A 22,595-nucleotide genomic window follows, 5' to 3' on the forward strand; every position below is an offset into this window, starting at 1 on the left:
TCTTTTTGGCCTCTCTTAAGATTCAGAGGCAGAAAAGTATACCTCTCATTCATACGTTTTTTACGATTTACTGCTTAAAGGCGTATTTGGCTTAACCCGGCTCAGGTTATCATTGCATTGCTGCTGACTCTACTGCCCACTGTCCACTAGCGGGCAGTAGCATACTCACACACACACACACAGACACACACACGCACAGACACACACACTCGCACACCCACAGACGTGCACGCCCACACACACCTCTCTGGGCAGCTCCGTGAGGAAGTTCTCGTCGGCGGCGAAGGTTCTCAGGTTGTGCAGGTACCCGATGGACGAGGGCAGCGACTCCAGCTCGTTACAGCTGACATCCAACTCCTCCAGCAGAGACAGACTGGTGTGTGAGTGTGTGTGTGTGTGTGTGTGTGTGTGTGTGTGTGTGTGTGTGTGTGTGTGTGTGTGTGTGTGTGTGTGTGTGTGTGTGTGTGTGTGTGCGGGGGGGGGGGGGGGGGGGGGAGAGAGACAGAGAAAGACGCAGAGCGCATAAGGAGGAAAACTGTGCAGGTCTCCTGAAATGAATATACACTGAGAAACATAGACTTGATTAAAAGCAAGAGCGGGAAAGCCTTGAAGGATCTGCTGTACAATGACGTCACAAGATCCTATCGGAAAAATATAGACATTTGGTCAATCTCTATATGTTTGCTCAGGAAACACACACGCACACATATACATCTACACACCTATGCACGCACACACACCTACAACACACACACAACGGCGCAGTGCTCCGGGAAACGGGACAGGTCTGTATGGGGGCGGCTGTGCTGAAGAGCAAACCTCCGGGGGTGTGAGGGGGGGGGGGTCTCGGGGCGTACGAGGGGCTGTTCCTAAAGCAACACTATGGTCGTAGGACCGCTGCACGAGGATAGCAGTGAGATCGGGGCGGTTTGTGGTGGAGGCAGGAGAGGAGACTTATCATTTACATTTAAGGCTGTGCTAAAACAGCCACTTTTTCCTTACTTTCATTTAAATTGATAGATGTTTGTTGGGTGAATACCTTCTTTACTACCATCATTACCCAATTACGTTTATTATTGTGCAAACGCTTTTTGAGATAGGATCCTAAGAAGCAGTTTTGTAAAGCTACTACCTGCTCAACATGCTTTAACTCGGATCCTGCAACCCAGGGTGCATTAATACATCCCATAATCACACTCAATGAACCTGACATCACCCCCGACCCCAGACACCTCCGTGGCCTCAGTCATTAACCGAGCGGCACATCAAAAGAAGGCTAATGCTAATGAAACAACAGCGCCTCGCTAATGTACCGTCACTGTTAACATAACATTAGCATGCTAATATTATTCCCCAAAGAATTGGACCATCTGGGCCCCCATACGGTGGGAGAGGGGGAGAGGTGAGGGGAGGGGAGAGGGGAGGAGAGGGGAGGAAAGGGGAGGGCAGAGGAGAGGAGAGGAGAGGAGGAGAGGAGAGGAGAGGAGGAGAGAGGAGGGGAGAGAAGAGGAGGGGAGAGGAGAGCTCATATATATATCTGCCGTGTGCGTTTCTGAAGCAACCTGCTTCTAATTTTACTTCATCACTAAACTAACTTGATTTACATTCAGAACCTCGATAATATACCACATTATCAACATTATGTGGATGCTTTTTCACACTTGAAAAAAGATGTCGAAATTAGAAGTCCAGAAAGTATGAAGCCTAACCAGAGAAGGGGGGTGGCTGGAATATGCTTTACACCCTAATGAGACACTAGTAAGGTAGGCACCCCACCGTACTCAGAGGGGACAGGGAGGGGCGAGGACCTACTGGGAGGGGCGAGGACCTACTGGGAGGGGCGAGGACCTACTGGGAGGGGCGAGGACCTACTGCTGGACAAGGCTTGAAGCAGGGACCTCTTCAGACGGAACACGAGTCCCACCAGTCGGTAGGCCTCGAGCCCGGGACCCCAGACCACGGGGGTCCCGGGCTCACGGCCTACCGACCGGCATTACCGAGGACAGGTAATGCTGGGGGCGGGGTTTCCGCACTGGGGGCGGGGTTTCAGCACTGGGGGCGGGGTTTCAGCACCGGGGGCGGGGTTTCCGCACGGGGGGCGGGGTTTACGCACGGGGGGCGGGGTTTCCGCACTGTGTGGCGGGCAGGGTGGGGAAGTTGATGATCAGAAAGGACCTCATCCCTCCATCAACACACTGGGTACATGTGTGTTTGGCACACACGTACCCAGTGTTTATAAGCAGTAGTTGATGAACTGGATGCGTGGTACCTCTATATTAACAATACTTAAACAATAACGGCTATGAGTAGAATTACATCTATACCTCACGTGAAAACTTTCAAAACATCAAACCTTCCCAACCCTTGCAATCAACACAGTATTGCTACATCAAGGCCATGGATAGTTTGAAGATAAATAGTCGGAAAGAACTCCTACTTCTCCGATATGATATCAGTAACGAATTAGGTTTGTTTTATCTTCAGGGTGAATATGAATGTGCCTGCACGCCACTCCCAGTGCATCAGCTGTCCCCGGAGCCATGCCGTTCCAACGTGTGCAGTGTCCCTGAACCAGGTCCTTGTATCCGGGCAGACTAACAGTACTCACCCATGCTTGGCCTTCACACTAACGCCACGCCACCGCAGCAAACAACAACACACAGAACCCACCAATCACCAGTCGGCATACACAAGAGCAGCAACCAATGGATCATCGACGATGACATGTGTCATCGCATCAATAATAACCACGCGAGAGACACGGTGGAGAGGAAGGAAGGAGAGAGAGGGAGGAAAGAGGGAGGAGAGAGAGAGAGAGAGAGAGAGAGAGACAGAGAGAGAGAGAGAGAGAGAGAGAGAGAGAGAGAGAGAGAGAGAGAGAGGGAAAGGAAGGAGAGAGATAGATGGAAGGCGAAGGAAGGAGAGAGAGAGAAGGAAAGGAAGGAGAGAGATAGATAGAAGGAGATGAAGGAAGGAGAGAGCGAAGGAAAGGAAGGAGAGAGATGGATAGAGGGAGAGGAAGGAAGGAGAGAGCGAAAGAAAGGAAGGAGAGAGATAGATAGAAGGAGAGGAAGAAATGAAGGGAGAAGAATTAACAATTGAAGAAAGAGAGAAAGAAAGAAAGAAAAGGAAGAAAGAAAGAGAGAAAGAAAGAAAGAACAGAGATGCATAAAATAAAACAGAAATTTGAAAATGGTATGATAATATAATTAGTTGTCTTGTTAGTGTGTATGTGTGTATGTGTCTGTGTCTGTGTGTGTGTGTGTCTCACCTCCCGATGGTGTTAGGCAGTGAGGTCAGCTGGTTGTCGTCTACCTTCAGTGTCGTCATTTTCTTCAACATTCCTATGTATGCACACACACACACACACACACACACACACACACACACACACACACACACACACACACACACACACATGCACAATCACAAACCTTCCCTTTTAAAAGACTTCACAAAGCATTACGATTTTATCAGCCCATTACCTCCATAGAAATAGCACGTTAAATAAATAACCTGTGTGTGTGCGTGTGGGTGGACCCATGTGTGTGTGTGTGTGTGTGTGTGTGTAGGCGGGCCCGTTTGTGTGTGTGGCTACCTATAGAGTCCGGGAGGTGCTGCAGCATATTGGAGGACAGTAGGAGGTCTTCGAGGTTCTCACAGCCTGAGATGTCTGTGTCTAACGTCTCGATGCGGTTCTTGGCCAAGTCCAAGTAGCGAAGCTGCCGCAATTTACCTAGTGACTGGCAGGAGACAAAGTGTATGTGGAGGACACACCGAGGAGAAGGAGGAGGAGGAGTAGAAGGAGGAGGAGGAGGACGAGGAACACAATGAGAAGAAATACATGAACAGCACGAGAAGAAACGAGGAGGAGGAGGGAAAGAATGAGGAGATGAGAGGAGAAAGGAGAATTATAAGGAGACGCATAAGAAGTGAGAGAGCAGCACACAGAACAAGGCCAAGCAGAAGAAGCAGAGAGACACGAAGATAAGGAGCGCATGAAGACTTATGTGTCCTAATGTGATGCCCTTTGACCAAACAAACTACCAACCCTGGGATAATAAAGTATACTTTGAAGACAAATTAGGGCGGTTAGCCATACCACAGCCAAACACATGCAATACTAAATATGCTTTCTTGTCTGGTCATTGAGAGGGACTGACCCCCTTCAAAGACATGTTGTTCGACTTTTGTGGAACCAGACCAGTTTCCTGCTGATGTATTGAGGTCATGATGGCATAGGGAGTGTGTGTGAGCCTGCCTGTGTTCGTGCATGCGTACTCGTGTCTATGTTTGTGTGTTTGTGCGTGCGTGTGTGCGTGCCCGTGCTCTTACCCCTGGTATTGACTGTAGAGAATTATTGTCCATCCACAGTTCCTTCAGGTTATGGATCTGTTCCAATACCTCTGGCTGAACGACACAAACACACAGAGGCTCGGTAAACAGTTCCGAACACAATAATAAGAGATAGCCACCCTAGACTCCATACATCCCTCCGAGAAAACCAAATCATCCGTGTCTTAACTATGAATACGTTGACACATAATGTATGTGTAAACACGCGGCGTTATTATGTAAAAAGCATTTAACACAATCACCACGTCAGCATTCGTCCCCGAGGGAAAACATTGATTTAGATATTGGTTAAATTAATCTGCTCCATCCCTTCGTAGCTTAACGTTAAACAGGGGCTCTGCGGCCTGTCTGACCGGCGGTCCTCCGGTCGTACCATCTCAGAGAACTCGTTGCTCCCCAGATCCAGTCGTTCCAGCTGGGACAGTCTGTGGATGGACCTGGGAGGCAGAAGAACAAACACACACTCAACACACACTCAACACACGCTCAACACAATCGACATCGATCAAGAGGCTCTACTTTTATATTCAAGCATGAATCACCTTAATGTCTATTGTACAAACTATAAAGTACCCTATATAAAATGTTGTAACGTGATATTGGAATAGTTCTACAGAACACAAACAGACACACAGACACGCAGACACCCACACACATACACACACACACACCCGCCCACACATGCACACGCACACGCCCACAGCCACATAAACACACACACGTATACACACAGGTATGTCTTACTTTGGCATTGTTTTTAGATGGTTTTCTCGTAGCTCCAGGATCCGTAGCTTGGAGAGTCTAATCAAATAAATACAATAACTGATTAAAGAAACACACCCAACCGACAGCACCCAACAGATGCCTTCAACACCTGTCCACCAGATGTCCTCCGACCGGCCCTCTCCCCTCCCATCAGTCCCCTCAACTCTCTTCTATCAGACTCACACTCCCAGTTCTCGAGTTAGTGCCAGTTTGTGGAACAGAGATTCGACTTTCGATATTAAAAGCCTTTTTGTTTCACTTCCCGAGTACCCGTCTGGATTTGGATCCTATCCCGGACAGCACTGGTGCAGACGTACATAAACATATAGAAATATATACAGTGTACAGCACATATAATGTGTGTATTATGTAGAGACTTTACCTTCCAAAATTAGCAGGGAGATACTCCAGAAAGGCATCGTTGAGGAAGAGCTGGGTCAGATTCAGGAGCTGGGTGAACCCCTCTGGGAGTCTGAGGAAGGATCCGGAACGAGAGACGGCAGCCGAGAGACGGCAGCCGAGAGAGGGGCGAGGAGTGGGAGGGAGGGAGGGGGAGGGAGGGGGAGGCAGAGGGAGGGGGAGGCAGAGGGGGGGGGGAGGCCGAGGGAGAGGAGAACCAAGAGAGAGAGGGAGGGAGGGACAATAGCGATGAATGGGAGAGTATAACTTTAGTAAGTCAGTGTCCTTCAAGAACCAAATTGGGACAAATAATTAAAAAAGATTAACAGCAGAAAAAAACCTGCCAAGGTCGGGATAACGTTTCTGTGGCAACCACTGACGGAGCGTATTGCCGCGTTTGGCCCGAGGGTGAGTCACCGCACGGACAAGCACACACACACCTCCACACGCTCGAGAACGCACTCTCTCTCTCTCAAACACACACACTGTATCTCTCCTGATGATCAGTTCTCCAGCAGTCTGAATCTAACCATGCAGCACTGACACTGGATAGCACACGAAAGCCTGTAAACACAGATAACTCATCACGCCTCATCCGAGGCAGACACAGAACTGAACGTCACGACACACAGACGGGTCTAACTCAGTGTTTGAGTTCTGAGATTGTTTGCATGGACGCCGGCGTAGTCCTACTGCGTGTGTGCTGAGATGACAAACGGCTTACTTGGCAATTGGGTTGACGCTGGCCTCAACCACAGACAGGCCTTTACAACACTTGATATTGTCTGGGAACTCCTGGATACCTGAGAGAGAGAGAGAGAGAGAGAGAGAGAGAGAGAGAGAGAGAGAGAGAGAGAGAGAGAGAGAGAGAGAGAGAGAGAGAGAGAGAGAGAGAGAGAGAGAGAGAGAGAGAGAGAGAGAGAGAGAGAGAGAGAGAGAGAGAGAGAGAGAGAGAGAGAGAGAGAGAGAGAGAGAGAGAGAGAGAGAGACGTGAGCAGGGTGTATGTAGGTTACAGAGGATGCTTACAATGGTACATACTACATCTGAATATAGTTTGATGATTTTATACTAAATTGGTAATAACGGGGTCCAAAGAATGAATGAATGAAAGAATGAGTGCAATCCGTTCTAAAATGGGTTTATGTGCTTCCACAGCCAAACGCAGTCCATTGTTTACCATTTTTACTGATGTCCAGCTCTTTGAGGTTGACCAGGCTTGCGATGGAGGGGGGCAGGTTGGACAGGTCGTTGTCAGGCATGCTGAGCTTCTTCAGGGCCTGGCAGTTGAACAGTTGCTACAGAAACACAGAGGAAACCGGGATGAAATATTATAATGCTCTGATAGAAAAAACGAAAGATGTGGGCCACATCATTTCCATCGTCTTGTTTTGCAGTTGGGCCAAATAATGTTGTCTGTGATCAAATAAACAAAGAAAAACAATCTGAAAATGAACGGCAGAGCCAGAGGTATTGACAGAGGATTAGTATCAGGTCAAGTCCTGTGGCAGCCGTGTAATGTTCAGTCTTTTTGAACAGCAAGACTCAAGCAAGCATTCAGAACGACATGGGGTTTCAATTTGTTGGTTGAAACACAGAGCAGTCAAGCCCTGGGCGCCTCAAAGTGGAAACCAAACGCTTGATTTAGTAAGTAAGCATCATTTACAAAAGAAGAACTCCTATAAGGTTTAACCCTCAAAGAAAATAAGCTACACTAGTGTTTTAAACAAGAGTGTGTGAACGTGAACAAACTTGTGACTTTTGACTCATAACCATCCACACAACGCCAGCGGAGTCGACCACGCTGGGCGAAAGCCGGCTCGCCTGGAGCAAGTGGGGAGCGGTGTCTTTCTCAGGGACACCGCGACACTCAGCTAGGAGGAGCCGGGGATCAAAATATCAACCCGCTCTCCCTCCTGAGCCACTGCAGTAACCAATAACGCAAACTGGCAACCTAAGTTCTGATATTGAACTGTTCCATAATTCATATTATGGTAAATCCTAAATCACACAATATCCTCTAAAGGTCTGCCTCTCTTTTCTTTCTCTCTAGAGGTGTGCGTTTGTGTGTGTGTGTGTGTGTGTGTGCGCGCGCGTGCGTGCGTGCGTGCGTGTGTGTGTGTGTCTGGCCCTTGGCTTCTTTAGGTGAGGTAAGGAACAATGGAGCAGCTCAATAACAATGACATAAGATCAGGGGCCTTTATAGTAAAATTTGAGGTCCCCTCCATTGTTGCTGATGTAATTCATCATTTCTAATGCCTCTCGCTGAGAAAAAATATCAATTCCACAGTCAGGGGTGTGATTTGGTGATTTTATCACCACAAGGTCCAACATTGGAGCTCTGGCTGAATTTATATTTGCTGTATGCTATTTCCCCTTAAGTATTTTGTGATATGCCTTTCTCCAAGTTATTATAGTTATTTCCACTCCCAGAAGTACTTGATCAAAAGGAGGCCCTTTTTGAATCGACAATGAACAAATAGAGTTACGATCTATTCATGGCTGACACCATTGATGAGAAAAAGTATTATATTTCCAACCATCTTGAAAAGATAACATTGCAGTAGTGACAAAGATAATGATGTCCTTCCTTATTCAGTCGACAATAGAGTGAAAAAATTGTAGGATTTATGATAGTTTCTCTTTTATTGCTCTACTAACTAAAAGTAAACAGCAGCCATAGTTCCAAATAATTATTTCACATTTCTACATTTACCTTTAACTCTGGACTTAAAGATAAGACCCAACAGAAGATTATTATAAGATCGTGATGAAGCATAAAATAGCACAAACAATATAGTGTAAAAACATGTTGAAATTCAAAGTTTATCTGATTGATACATTTCCCTTGCGAAAACCTTTCCCCCAGTCAGAGAGTCATAACACTGACCACTAGGAATGAAACTATGGAACCAACGAGAGCAGCACCCATATGGACTGTGGATTACAGTTTGGAGTCATCGACAGCAGTCTAAATAAGCTATAATACTGGTCATCTCTTGTTCCACAACACGTCAATACTGACGTGATTACATTGGGGTAGAATATCCAATTCTGTACACCAGATGGTAGGATGATTATTGCATACTGCTTTGGAATAATCCACAACACGTTGCATGCTAATAGCCTACAACAGGGTTATGGTGATTACATCACCAGGCCTACTGTCAATTGAACGCAATGATGTTATTTTGTTTCTCTATCCATCCTGCAGAAACCATTGGAGCACAGATGGCCTCAAGCCAACAAAACCAGCATGTGTGTGCGTGTGGCTATGTGATTCTGTGTGTGTGTGCATGTGTGTGCATGCATGCTGAGTGTGTGTACGCGTGTGTTTCTTGGTGCACCAAATGGCATGGGATTGGTCCGCGGCTTGACCCACATTGCCACAACACATTCTCTACGCCTATTCTTAGACAAACACACACAAAAGAAAAAAGTTGAATATATGTTTACACATATGTGGTTTTGTTCAGCTATCCTCGTGTCTTGCTGGGACAGACGCAGGCAGACACGTGCGATCGTAGCAGAGGAGGAGAGCGTCTTCGTCTGCAGTGCTTATCTAAACTGTTTACATGAGAAACACTTTTCAGCATCTCTGGGTTTTAAACCGGTGCAACACCTGAAGACTCAAAGTTTGAATAGTTAAATGTTTCAATTTGTAGTCTTCCGCCCACGCCCACACCTTGTGTGTTTTGTGTTTTTGTTTGTGTAGGTAACTTCAATTAAACCTGGATTGAACTATTGAGCTACTAACGTGTCAGGTTAAATGTTGGGTGGGTGGGTGAACTAGCCAGAGGGCGGCGGTGAACCACGACCTGATTCAGCCCTTTTCTAACCCTCTGCTATCCTTTACCTTCACACACACAACACACGTAACAGGCAAAAATATCACTCAACTACTAGGGTAGTTAAGTGGGAAAGCTTGTGTGCAAGGGGAAAGATACTTATAAAGGTTGTGCTTTTGATGTAAATGGCACCACAAACGTAGTGTTGAAATCAAATTATACTGCCATGTTGAATTATATTGCTCACATTCTGCCTTTCCAAGCCTTTACTGTAGATCCTGCCAACAGCCTGTTCTTTATATCAAAAAAGAAAAACCTAGTTTGAAGTTTGATAGGAAGGACGTATGAATACAATAACCCTGGTGGTCATCAGAGACAGGCAGCAACACGAGGCCGTTTTAAATGAGTGCTTTGAAGACACCCTGAAGTGCAGTGTTTAGCTAATTTCCTTACGTCGTTCTGCACAGGCGTGCCTGACATTCCAACTACAAACACTATTGATTAGAACCTTAGGCCGCCCTCTAAGTACTGCTGCTATCGCAAATCCCATCCTGCGCAATCAATGCACAATCCCCCCCCCCCCTTCTTAATCTGCTTACACTTGGAAATGCGTCATAAACAACGTCACCAATATTTCAGAACTGATATTTGACCGCCACGGGTGTGAGGTTGATTAGCCACGGGTGTGAGGTTGAAGTTGGAGAAAGGAACCATGCATATACATACGTTTATGTCTGAGTAAACACTCGACAGGTGATCACTATCTGGCTAGTCAACGTCACACCCGGTGGTAAAATACTTTTCAGAATTAGTTGTTCCAGGGTTATGGAGCACAGGGTGCATTCCTCTGTGACATTTAGGTGTAAAAAGTGACTTACAACCATTCATACACACATTCACACACACATTCACACACACATTCACACACCGACGGCGGAGTCGACCATGCAGGATGACTGCCAGCTCATCGGGAGCAGTTAGGGATAGGCGTCTCGCTCAGGGTCACCTCGACACACCTCGAGCCGGGGATCGAACCAGCAACCTTCAGTTTCCCAGACAGTCAGCCCGCTCTACCTGCTGAGCTACTGCTGCCCTCCGTTACCTTGGGCAGCTCCTCTATCTGATTGGCGTCCAGGTAGAGTTCCTCCAACGTCCTCTCGAAGCTGAAGATCTCCTTGGGCACCTGCTGCAGGCTGCAGTGGGAGTAGTCCAGCACCGAGATCACCTCCTCCTCGCCCCGGAAACAGCGGCACGGCACCAGCCGGCCAATCAGCTTCCGCTTCGTGGTCATCTCCAGACACTGCACTGTTGGGAGGAGGAGGAGGAGGAGGAGGAGGAGGGGGGGGGTTAATGGGTCATCCCGTTCAGGTGCTCAGATGAAGCATCAAAACAAACCTCCAGGATCCATTACTGCTCATCGTTAGCAGGTAAAATGCTTCATGTTTCAGTTCATCTGCATAAGGACTCAGCCCAGCTCTTAATCGGTCGTGACGGAGCACTGAAGTGGTTCCACCTCAAGTGGTCGTGTACCGAACACCTGTACACCGCAACCGATGTACCGTATGCCTCCTCATCTGGAAATTACGTGGATTGCTTGGTTACTGTGACAGAAAAAATACAGAGAATACACTTTGACAAGATAACAACAAATCTAGCGTCGGTGTATCATTCCTTCAAAGGTTTATTTGCCAATAAATGTCATATTGCTCTTTGTCATTGTTAGCCATTTGCCAGGCTTCTTTTTCGCCATGCTCCAGGCTTCATATGTCAGGCTTCCCACTTGATCAGCACTTCTGGGATATCTTTCCACATGACCCAGAAGCACTCTAACCAGCCCCTTCTCTGTTGTCAGTCACAAACCCAAGGTGTGGCTCTCTGGATGTACAACTACTAGAAGTTTGATCCCATGGCTAAACCTGCTGTGTACTCCCCTCGCTGAGTGGTGCGTCTCTCTGACCTGGGATTACTGCAATGGGTGCATTTACAGTGGTTTCCCACATTTTGTCCTTTAAGATTGGATGAGAACTCAACAAACACGTCTGCTGTTGCTATCACAGTGGCTCTCCGGGTCGGGCCCCTCTTATCATGATTAATGCTCACGTACAAACCGGCAGGAAGGAGGAGAGGACAGGAGACAGGAAATGATAATCAAGCAAATTGCGAACGCGAGAGGCAGGATGTTGACCTTGTCACTAGTTGATGTCTCTTACGCTGCTCTTCAGGAAATTGCAACACTCAAATCCTATCACTGTCATCCACCGATCCTATCATTATCAGGTCACATGACGTCTCAACGACTTGATGGATGAACCACACCGGAGGTTATATAGATGAATACAGAGTTAGGGAACTCCCTGAGGTTCATGTTGTCAAAGGGTTGGAAGGTAAGATTTAAGAGCCATTATTTTAGCATCAATTTTTAGAAAGGACCCAGCTATCGGTTTGCATTCAGTGTAAAGTGTAAAACTGAGTGTAAACAGAATTTGTCTGAGACTATTTCGATGTAAGACTGCTCCGGGTTCATTTCTGGAAAATCCGGGCAACTCTTCCCTGATTGATAGCAACTTACAACCATTCAATCACAAACCGACGGCGGAGTCGACCACGCAGGGCGACAGCCAGCTCGTCAGGAGCAGTCAGGGTGAGGCGTCTCACTCAGGGGCACCTCGACACGGTAGGAGGAGCCGGGGATCGAACTAGCAACCTTCCGGTTACCAGTCACCCACTCTACCTCCTGAGTTACTGCCGCCAAAGTCTACCTCTCCTGCTTTCTCTCTTTAGAAATGATACTAATGAGTGCGTGACTGAATGACACAGATTCTGTTGTTATTTCTGGGCTGCTGCTGGATGAGCTCTCTTTATTTCATTAAAGTGACATGGGCGTGTCAGTTCCTTTGTGGCCAATCAGAGGCTCAGATGATGCTATGATGGTGCTGTGCCAGGCAGGTGTAACACCCAGAGCAGCTGGCATAGGCAGCCCTGCGCCAACCAGCACAGCACAGGAGCAAACACACACACACACACACACACACACACACACACACACACACACACACACACACACACACACACACACACACACACACACACACACACACACACACACACACACACACACACACACACACACCATCTTTCACTATTATTATTGTTCAGTCACACACACACACAACCACAGTGGCAGCATGAACCCAGCACAGATAAGCGTAATGAATCCATTGTGGTAAAATGGAGACAACGTCCACCATCAGTCCATCACGGCCGTCATTAGAGCAGCAGTCAGTGGGCTGCAGTGAGCAGGCCTGCCGAAGGAATTTAAAATCACACTGATGAATAATCTGTCATTATTACAAACGCCCGTCAACAGTACAAAGCCTAGCCTAGCCTAGCCAACTGCCGATTTAAAAAGACACTCTAATGCCAATCAATAGCTACGGAACAACAGACTGACTGCGTTGTTGTGCGTTGTTATCTGATCATGACTCGGTGGTTGTGTTTGATGTACGGTGTGTGTGTGTGTGTGTGTGTGTGTGTGTGTGTGTGTGTGTGTGTGTGTGTGTGTGTGTGTGTGTGTGTGTGTGTGTGTGTGTGTGTAAGACGAAGGGGTAGGTGGAGGAGATGTGAGGAAAGAGAACTAACTGATTGGAAGAAGGTAAAGGGGGGATTAAAGAGCTGTGAGAAGCGCACGCAGGCACGCACACACACAAGCAGGCACGTACACACTAACACACACCCATAAACACAGGCACGAACGCACATGTACACACAGGCAGGCATGTACACGCACGCGCGTGCACACACACACACACGCACACAAAGATGCATACATGCACCCATACCTAATTTGGAAACATTTCTGCTCAGTGCTCTACTCTCACACAGAGCCAGAATCTGACAGTTTTTGGGGAGATAAGGACAGTGAGTGAGGAGGAGGACAGTATGTTCATCTCTGAGAGACATGTACTTCATCATATATATATATATATATGATTTTATTCAGGACACATGAAGATCCATAGACAATGTATAAAAATACTCAATACAAAAACAACAATAAAACACAACACATATTGTGTATAAATTGACATGTGTCAATTTATATAGAGCCGCATAAATTGATATGATATGTATATATGAGCGTTTGTTAGACTGTTTCTGATGTATGATTCTCAACTGATTCCAGATGTTCTTAGAGGAAGGAGAGTGTGTTTGAACTGGACTGCATACGTTCAGGTTTGATCCTGAGACTCCAGTCAGCCACAGGACTGTTTGGGAGGTAAAACACATTCATTTCGAGTACCACCTGGATCAATTCATGCTTGCCTACCCCACTTTGACAACCGTTGGCTTAGACAATTGTCTCAGGCTTTTTTCTTCTTTTTTTTAACAGAGCAGGTGAAAGCAATTCTATTCTAAGCACCACCTCAGTGGTAAGAATAATGGAGTTATAATCCTAGCTTATGTTCTTCCCTTCAGGCTGGGATGGCTTTTGGATGACAGACATTATTTTACTCAGAAAAGAGACGAACACGTTGCTGCTTAATTGGCTACAATGAGTCACGGAGGACCAATGCTATAGCCTACTGCTGGTATGGATTCAACGGCATGTCTGATGTTTTGTCTGCTTGTCATTCTGTTCTCAGTCCATTTACCCTTTTTTCCTCAAAGTAAGAGTACAAGTACAGACAAAGTCATATTTCTCACCCACACCTGGTTTGCAGTGCTACTAACAAAAAGAGAAAACAGCAAATATAGCCGATGACTGTTGTTGGTGGCCGGGTTACACAGTCTATTGTCACGAGTGTGATCCACCTATACTAGAGCTTTAACAACACCGACTGGGGGGGGGGGGGGGGGGGGGAAGAGAGAGAGAGAGAGAGAGAGAGAGAGAGAGAGAGAGAGAGAGAGAGAGAGAGAAAGAGAGAGAAAGAGAGAGACAGAGAGAGACAGAGACAGAGAGAAAGAGACGGAGAGAGAGAGACAGAGAAAGAGAGAGAGAGAGAGAGAGCGAGAGAGAGAGAGAGAAAGAGAGAGAGCGAGAAAGAGAGAGAGAGAGAGACACGTCCGGAAGTGAGTGTGGTTGGCTGTGTTGGCTCGAGCTGCTGCTATGGGAACAACACGATGGAGCAGACTGACTCCGTCCGCAGTGGTAAACACACACACACACGCACACACACACAGACACACACACAGAGAACACACAAGAATGAGCGCAGGTTCATGTCAACACAATAACAAGGCCACACAAACTAATTAAATGAAGGCATCTAATCCTGCTACACACTTTACTCCACCTCTCACTGTTCCTCGCTCTGTTCTTCACGTGATAAACTCACAAGCCAATTACAATATATCGTTGGAAATGGCTCTCTTTCGATTGTGTGTTAATGTGATTGTGTGTGCATGTGGTTGTGCATTTGTGTGTGTGTGTGTGTGTGTGTGTGTGTGTGTGTGTGTGTGTGTGTGTGTGTGTGTGTGTGTGTGTGTGTGTGTGCGCGTGCGTGCGTGCGTGTGTGTGCGCGCGCGACTGTGCGCGTGCCCTGAGCACATGTTACTCAGCATCTCAGCGAGAGGATGAATTCTCCAGGGTACCCTTCCAGGGTACCCTTCCCTTCCCGTCATGACTTCATATGTAGAATCACCGTCACCATGGTAACTGTAGCCATAGAGACCGTGTCCCCAAAGCAAGGTGTATTTTCACCCTAATGTCTATCTCTCTCTTGCTCCCTATCTGCATCACTATGTTCTGATGTTTTTGCCTTTATATCGCTTAAAAAAATATATTGTACAATGAGTGCAGAAAGAAACACAATGATGACAGTTGTTTGCATCTAAACAGCCAATACAGTAATCGATCTTTGCTGTGAATGATTGTGTGTCTTTGTGTGTATTTGTGTGTTTGTTTGCAGGTGTGTGTGTGTGTGTGTGTGTGTGTGTGTGTGTGTGTGTGTGTGTGTGTGTGTGTGTGTGTGTGTGTGTGTGTGTGTGTGTGTGTGTGTGTGTGTGTGTGTGTGTGTGTGTGAGTAGGAGGTAGCCAGCCAGCTAGCTATATCAGCGAGGAACAGCTTGTTCTTGTCTGTTTCATTCATTATAAACTATCTATCTACAGCTCTACACTGCAGGAAACCCATACAGACGCACGGATTAACTGACCGAAAAATGGCTTAAACAGAACAAAAAGTGGACATGGTGGCTGATCACCGGTCCCACGAGCATACTCTGTTGATTGCTTTTAGTTGATTGTTAAAACATGTTAATGGTGGGGTTGTTGCCTGACACACACACACACACACACGCACACGCACACACACACACACACAGTCTTCCGGCTTGCCTCCCACCCTGGCTCCAGGTGGATCATCTACGAGAGAATCCACTCGAGTTAACATAACTTCCCCGACAACTGAACAACACACTCATGGGCAGTGACCTCAATGGAGAACGTTACACCAAAACTAGCTAATGCGAATTCTGCACAAATGGCAGCACACAACCACACAGTTCATAACACACAGACACACCGCCCACCCCTCCCAGAGGTGCTTTACTCAGCGAGTGCATCCTCACTCTCATCTCTTCAACGCGCTGCAACAGAGCGCCGCCACTGAACGCCCTGGCAAGGCAGCGGGGGTCTTCGTGGAAGGGATAAGGTATTTTCTCCTGCATATGATGACCTGGTCTGCGCTCTCCCCCTCTCCCTCTCTCCCTCTCTCCCTCTCTCTCTCTCTCTCTCTCTCTCTCTCTCTCTCTCTCTCTCTCTCTCTCTCCTCTCTCTCTCTCTCCCTCTCTCCCTCTCTCTCTCCCTCTCTCTCTCCCCCTCTCTCTCCCTCTCCCTCTCTCTCTCCCTCCCTCTCACAGCTCCTCTTCTGTTCCCAGGCTGTTGTGTTCTTTAGTTCCTTCTTCTTTCCATCTTGTCTCTCCTTCTGCCAGGAAGTGTGTTCAGTGGCCCACTTCTCCCAGGACCTTCCCAGCTCGTTTCTTATAATGTTCTTCTTTGCTCTCTCTTAATCTTTTCCCAAAGCTACCTTTTGTATGTATATATATACACATGTATATGTATATATGTAACATTGCTCAAGACTACAAGTTTGGTCTTGCTTTAAAGCATGGGGAAACTGAAGATAAGTAGAGTACTTCATATTTCCAAATATAATACATATATTAGATATGCATACAATTATAAAAAACATTACATTGAATAGTATGTTGTAAAATATCTCAAATGCATCACTGCTGGTCCCTCTCTCATAAACACAGCAAGTGCACATCGGTATCTTGAACCAAGCCTGACTCACTGGGTGTGCGTGCGCTGCAGGGGGAAACAGACTCTGATGCTTTAATAGAAGGGTTTTCCTTCGAGGTCACAGTCACTTTTAGGTCAGCCCCCAGACCAGCATACTGCCAGGTCATTCTCTTACCCACAAGGCCCCCGGAGCCTCGGTCTGCCTCCAGCTCAAACTGTCATCTATACGGGGGACCCGATCCTCTCATCGACTGAGGCTGGCATCTCACTAGCAACGCTCCAACATTAATGACACATTCTAGCAACTGGTATTTACCAATGTGAACAGTTCTACAAGGACATTGCGACAGAAACAAAAAGAATGCTTGACCGCATCACATCATGATAGCTCTTCACACACGGGGGTTCATGTTACCATGTTGGACTGGTTGCATGGTATTGTGTTTATTCTAAGTATATAAGCTAGGACTTAACAGAGCTATTATAGAGAAAGAGCTATGCCAGTCCTGTTTGCCGTAATGTGCCATGAAACAGACTGCAGTACCATGCCCGAGCACCAGGGCACGGCGCCTGACGGTGTAGAACGCATGCATGGAGGTGAACAGAGCTAACTGCTATAAAATGAGAATCCTCTAATATTTCAGCTGTGCCTGGGCTTATCAGCTGCTGCCGTGCAGATAGCACAACGGACGGTTTACTGGGATCACACCATTGTTTGCCAATACACAAAGGATGGCTGCGTTATGACCTCCTTTTCAGAGCGCTTCTATTAGCACTGAGGCCGCTGGCAGAAGTGGGCAACACCCTGAATCGCTCCAAAGTGATCTGATTAACTGGACAGCAGCAGCACGTATGTGGACGCTGGTACATGAGGAGACATTGGTGACTATCACGGCTCTCTCCTTAGACCACACTGTCCGTCTACCCTCCTGGAGTTAGCCTCATAGCGGCCCGTGTTCTTGTTAGAGAGAGAGAGAGAGAGAGAGAGAGAGAGAGAGAGAGAGAGAGAGAGAGAGAGAGAGAGAGAGAGAGAGAGAGAGAGAGAGAGAGAGAGAGAGAGAGAGAGAGAGAGAGAGAGAGAGAGAGAGAGAGAGAGAGAGAGAGAGAGAGAGAGAGAGAGAGAGAGAGAGAGAGAGGGAGAGAGAGAGACAGAGAGACAGAGAGAGAGAGACAGAGAGAGAGAGAGAGAGAGAGAGACTCACAAATTTAGGTTGAGGACAGATGAGGTCTACTTTAGAGAGAAAATCAGTGTGAATGCTTATGTGTGTACGTGAGCGTGCGTGTGTGAGCGCGCGCGTGTGGGCGTGTGTGCGCGCACATGCCTGCGTGTGTTTGTGTGTGTGCCGGTGCATGCGCGTGTGTGCTGTATTTCAGGTCACCTTGGCCTGCTGGTGGCCCAGCAGCTAGTCCAAAATGCTCTGAAGCATAAGAAAGAAAGGGGGGGTGCTGGCATGCTAGTGGGCAGAGCCAGGAGGAGAGAGCAGAACAGATTTAACTTTAGCACTAGCTGGTTCTCTGGGACGGGAGACAAAGAGCCTGGGTAGTGATGAACGAGTACAGGAGTGGGACAGCCCATAAACACCGGGGATGGGCCCATTGGTGGGAATGGGAGGGTTTATTTATGTATTGATTTATTAAGGAGTCTGACTGGAGGATATGAGGAAAGGGGCGCGTACCATATAGGCCTGAGAGTCCTGACCGCAGCGACCCGGGTTCGGTCCTCCGCTCTCTCTATCTACCGTACCTTCCTGTATACTGTATATCCCTCTACCATAAAGCACAACAAACAAAATAAACATCAAAAAGGAAATCATGGGAAAATAGGAAAACAAAATCTTTCCACTGGGAATCACTAGCCATCCTACTGATGGTCTGTCCATTTTGGGGATTTAAAAACGTCTTAAAGGGAGCAAGGCCAAACTGGTCTTCAGGAGGAAACGGAATCAGGATCTGATTACCCTGAGCCCCACGGTATCAGATCGAGGGCTAGGGTTAGGTTAAGGTGTAGGGTTAGGGTTGGGTACATCATGGTTACATAAGGGTACCTGTCATAGTGTGATAATCTTCTAGTTTTATTCCCTGATTCAGTTTGAAGTGTGTTAGTCGTTGTCAGAGATTGGGCGAGTTTTCCGCCAGCTTAACCAATCATAAAGTGTTTGTGAACCATTCCGCGAGCGACGTTGCTCTCTGCACCAGAGACCTTTAAGGTTTTCTGGTGCTGCTACGGTCACACAAATTCCATCTGAAATGTATTTTTTAAGTCCCACATGAAGGACGTGGATTGGCTTGGTGAGAGTATGCTGAGCTGTGGAGAACTCAAGCCACCACACCCTGAAGGGCAGCCTGTCCTAAGACCGGGTGATGTGCGAGGAACCAAACAGGCTTACAAGGTTAGCGAGCTGGCATGTCCAAGATACAAAGTTAAGAAGGACGCGTACTGTACAAGTTTTATTGCACTTCAGCCGTGATTCACCAATGAGTTTCAGGTTTCAGACACTAACACACACACACACACACACACACACACACACACACACACACACACACACACACACACACACACACACACACACACACACACACACACACACACACACACACACAGGTATTACAAACACTGCAGAGAACATTTCACCTTCATGAAGAACTCTGATGCTTCACACTGAGGGACCTGCTGCTATCTAGATAAACCTCAACATCATACTGTCATCTTTCTCTCACTCTCTCCCTCTGTTTGCATGCTCAGAGTCATCACCTGCTACTCCCTATTGCTTACTTTTTCCACTTGCTATATACACCTCTCCATTCGCCCGCTAAGCTTTAGTAGTTAAAAGTGCACTCCAACTTAAGAGAACCAGATGGTCTTTACTACTCATAGTGGACCAGCAACAAGTTTACCGGAGATGCATTCAACTGCTGCAATGAATGGTTGTTCTTGTAAATGATAGTTCTAGTTAATGGTGGTTCTTGTAAAGGGTGGTTCTAGTCCAAGGCCGACATCTAAAGGCCCGGAAACAGCCAGGCAACGTTAGAATCAGCTAAGTGGAGAACTGTCTGTTCCATCGGCTCACAGCTCTTGTTAATAGTATCACCTAAACACACCGCATAGACCATGGCTGACGGCCAGCACACACACACACACACACACACACACACACAAACACACACACACACACACACACACACACACACGTTGGACCCACCAAACCAGACATCATTGCATGTGCTACCTGACATGACAGTCAAGGTCTTTCTGATCCTTCCCGATATCAACAAAACAATTTGTGAAAGCAACTAATGAGTCAAATCATCTGGAGGCCCACCACTCCTGGGATAGGATCTCTGTCTGCTTTGCTCACTCCCGTCTCTCTCCTCCTTATTTTCTATTCTCTGAACAGCCAATCAGAGAGATCTCTCTCCCCGTCACCGGATCTAACCGGCCTAATCGGCCAAAAAGCCACCGACGAGTCACGACTGGAGACCGTCGGCCTTCAGACTAAACCCGGCAGCCTTCATCACAGTCTGGGGAAGTGGCCCCCTGAGAAGTTGCCACGGTAACAGGGAATCAGTTGAACTGCTCCAAACCAGGCCTTGAGCCTTTCATGAAAACCAGACAGTCTTTTGGGTTGCATGTCATGGTTAACCCTTCCTCTTTTTTTAAGCTGAGGGCATTCTAACTCCAGCAGAAGGCTGCAGCAAGATGAGTGCAGAAGATATCCTTGATTAGATAGAAACACATCCATCTCCTCCTGGTCTCTTTCTCTTTCCTACCCCGACAGGACATGACATCACACCCATCCATGATCCGACAACACTGAAGAGCTTGATAAAAGGTATTTGTCCATTAAGAAATGAAATCAACCTATCCACTGATGGATTCTTTAAGTACCCCATTTTGCATGGATAATGCTTTTCCCTTGTATTATACCATAAAAACATATGAAGATTAGTGAATCCTTTATGGTTAACCCAGTCACCATCCTCCCCTCATCATCACTAGATCCCTATCATCAAAATGTATATAAATCCATTACTATCGCTAAGTTATCCTCATCATCTTCATCCTTATCCTCTTTATCATCCTCATGCTCACTGCTGCTATAATGATCCTCTTCACTGCTATTATAACTTTCTATGTAAATCCACAGCAGTTACAACAGAGGAGATAGATGCATGCATGCCATCCTAATGCTGTCTCACGAAGCGTTGGTGGGTGTGGGTGTACATGTGTGCGTTTGTGCGTTTGTGCGTTAGTGCGTGCGTGCGTGCGTGCGTGCGTGTGTGTGTGCGTGCGTGTGCGTGTGTGCATCTCTCAAGTCGTGACAGAAGGATATTCTCGCCACAGGCTCTCGGAGACAAATTGAGAGCCGTCTGTCATTGGGTCCCGGGCGGAGACACTTGACTCTGCCACTCCGGTACTCCATCTCACTCCCAACCCAGCGGTAAGGACCTGGGCCGACGCTGCCTGCTCCTCTTAGCAGCCAGCCTCCCGTTAAGAGGACGGAGTGAGGGTCGGTCCTTCTCTCTCTTTCAGTTCTTCTTTTTAAGGTTTTATCGTAGTGAGTAAAACAGGAAGGTGTGGGAGAGAGAGGGAAGACATGCAGGAAAGGACCACGGGCAGGAATCGAACCCGGGTCGCTGCGGTCAGGTCTGGGCCTTCATGGAACGCGCTCTACCCGGTGAACCACCGGGGGCGCCCACAATTCTAGTCGTTTCTTTCTTCTTTTTTTAGTAGATCTTTTTCTGGTCAAGATCTCCTTAAAGCTGTTGTAAGATTTGGGAGGGGTAAGGAGACAGAGAGCAGAACAGAGCTCTGGTCATTGGGAGATCTGGTTCTTTGGATTTTGAATCTAAACGACCAGAGAAACGTTCCCTCCCTCTCTGTTGCCTCCATCACTGCCGTTGATAAGTGTTAAGTGACAGGCAGGATGGATTCAACGAACAATGAGGGCATACAGGGGGTAACTCAGTCAAACATACATCGTTATTAGTGAAATTGTCACATTTCACTGATAAATAGTTGATGAACGGATACGGCAGCTCTAACAAACAATACATGCGCGTTATCCTGATACAGAGAGGGAAAGAGTTGAGGCTATAAAGCACTCCACTCCAGGGTCCTTCCAGTATTTCGGCGTATAATCCCAATGTGTAGGCGACGTGCATGCAAAGAGACTGCATGAATAGTTAATCAGCGCTGCCTATCGCATTCTATATTCCAGTAGCCTGCCATGCTCGCTGCCATGCTTGCTCAGCGCTACAGGCATTGCGATGGACACCTAAAGAGCCACTGGACCCCTGGGAGCTGGCCTATATAAGACCCAAGGAGGTCGACGGAGCCATACAGCCGCGCCATGTTAATGAGGGACAGAGTCGTACAGCACAACGGTGGCGGAGCTCTTAATACAACGAAAGGTGGGTTGCTGTCAACATACACCGAACAAAAAGAAACACACACACAAACATACACACACACACACACAGGCATGGAGTAAGGAAGAGTAAGGAAAGGGGGGGGGGGGTTACAGCTGGAATTACAAGCGTGTTGGAATAGAAATAAGCCCAGTCAGCATTCCACATTGGGGCTGCTTCCTCACTCTTCCACACACACACACACACACACACACACACACACACACACACACACACACACACACACACACACACACACACACACACACACACACACACACACACACACACACACACACACACACACATTTTTCCGTCACAGTGATATGTATTTATCCATCTCTATTTCAGATACATTGCTCAAGCGTAAGCAGCCAGATTACACATACACACGCAAAAAAACAGATTACACGCACGCAAACCCACCTAACACACACCCTTTGAGTACTTAGCATGCATGCAATCTTCTCATGATGACTTGGGCGCACTCCTATTCTTTCCAGCGACATGTCCATCACTCTTTCTATTTTTAGCACGCATACACATTTAACATATCATTACGCTGCGCACGTGATGTCTACACACACACAAGCAAACACACACACACACACACACATAAGGCAATACAGCAAAC

General features: G+C 47.2%; 1 protein-coding gene across 1 annotated transcript in view; it reads right to left on the reverse strand.

Moving 5' to 3' along the window:
* lrrc7 (leucine rich repeat containing 7) overlaps positions 1–22,595 on the reverse strand; it is a 55,535-nt gene that overhangs the window by 26,867 nt on the left and 6,073 nt on the right. Inside the window, exons 2-12 of the mRNA XM_030373605.1 lie at positions 10,409–10,611; positions 6,699–6,816; positions 6,245–6,323; positions 5,504–5,593; positions 5,101–5,157; positions 4,730–4,793; positions 4,336–4,410; positions 3,599–3,743; positions 3,272–3,344; positions 2,609–2,626; positions 244–373 (exon numbers count right to left, since the gene is read on the reverse strand). Coding sequence (XP_030229465.1) covers positions 244–373; positions 2,609–2,626; positions 3,272–3,344; positions 3,599–3,743; positions 4,336–4,410; positions 4,730–4,793; positions 5,101–5,157; positions 5,504–5,593; positions 6,245–6,323; positions 6,699–6,816; positions 10,409–10,611 — 1,052 coding nt within the window. The remainder of the gene's footprint in view (positions 1–243; positions 374–2,608; positions 2,627–3,271; positions 3,345–3,598; positions 3,744–4,335; positions 4,411–4,729; positions 4,794–5,100; positions 5,158–5,503; positions 5,594–6,244; positions 6,324–6,698; positions 6,817–10,408; positions 10,612–22,595) is intronic.

This window comes from Gadus morhua, chromosome 12 (genome assembly GCF_902167405.1).
Source record: "Gadus morhua chromosome 12, gadMor3.0, whole genome shotgun sequence".
In the NCBI taxonomy this organism is placed as follows: Eukaryota; Metazoa; Chordata; class Actinopteri; order Gadiformes; family Gadidae; genus Gadus; species Gadus morhua.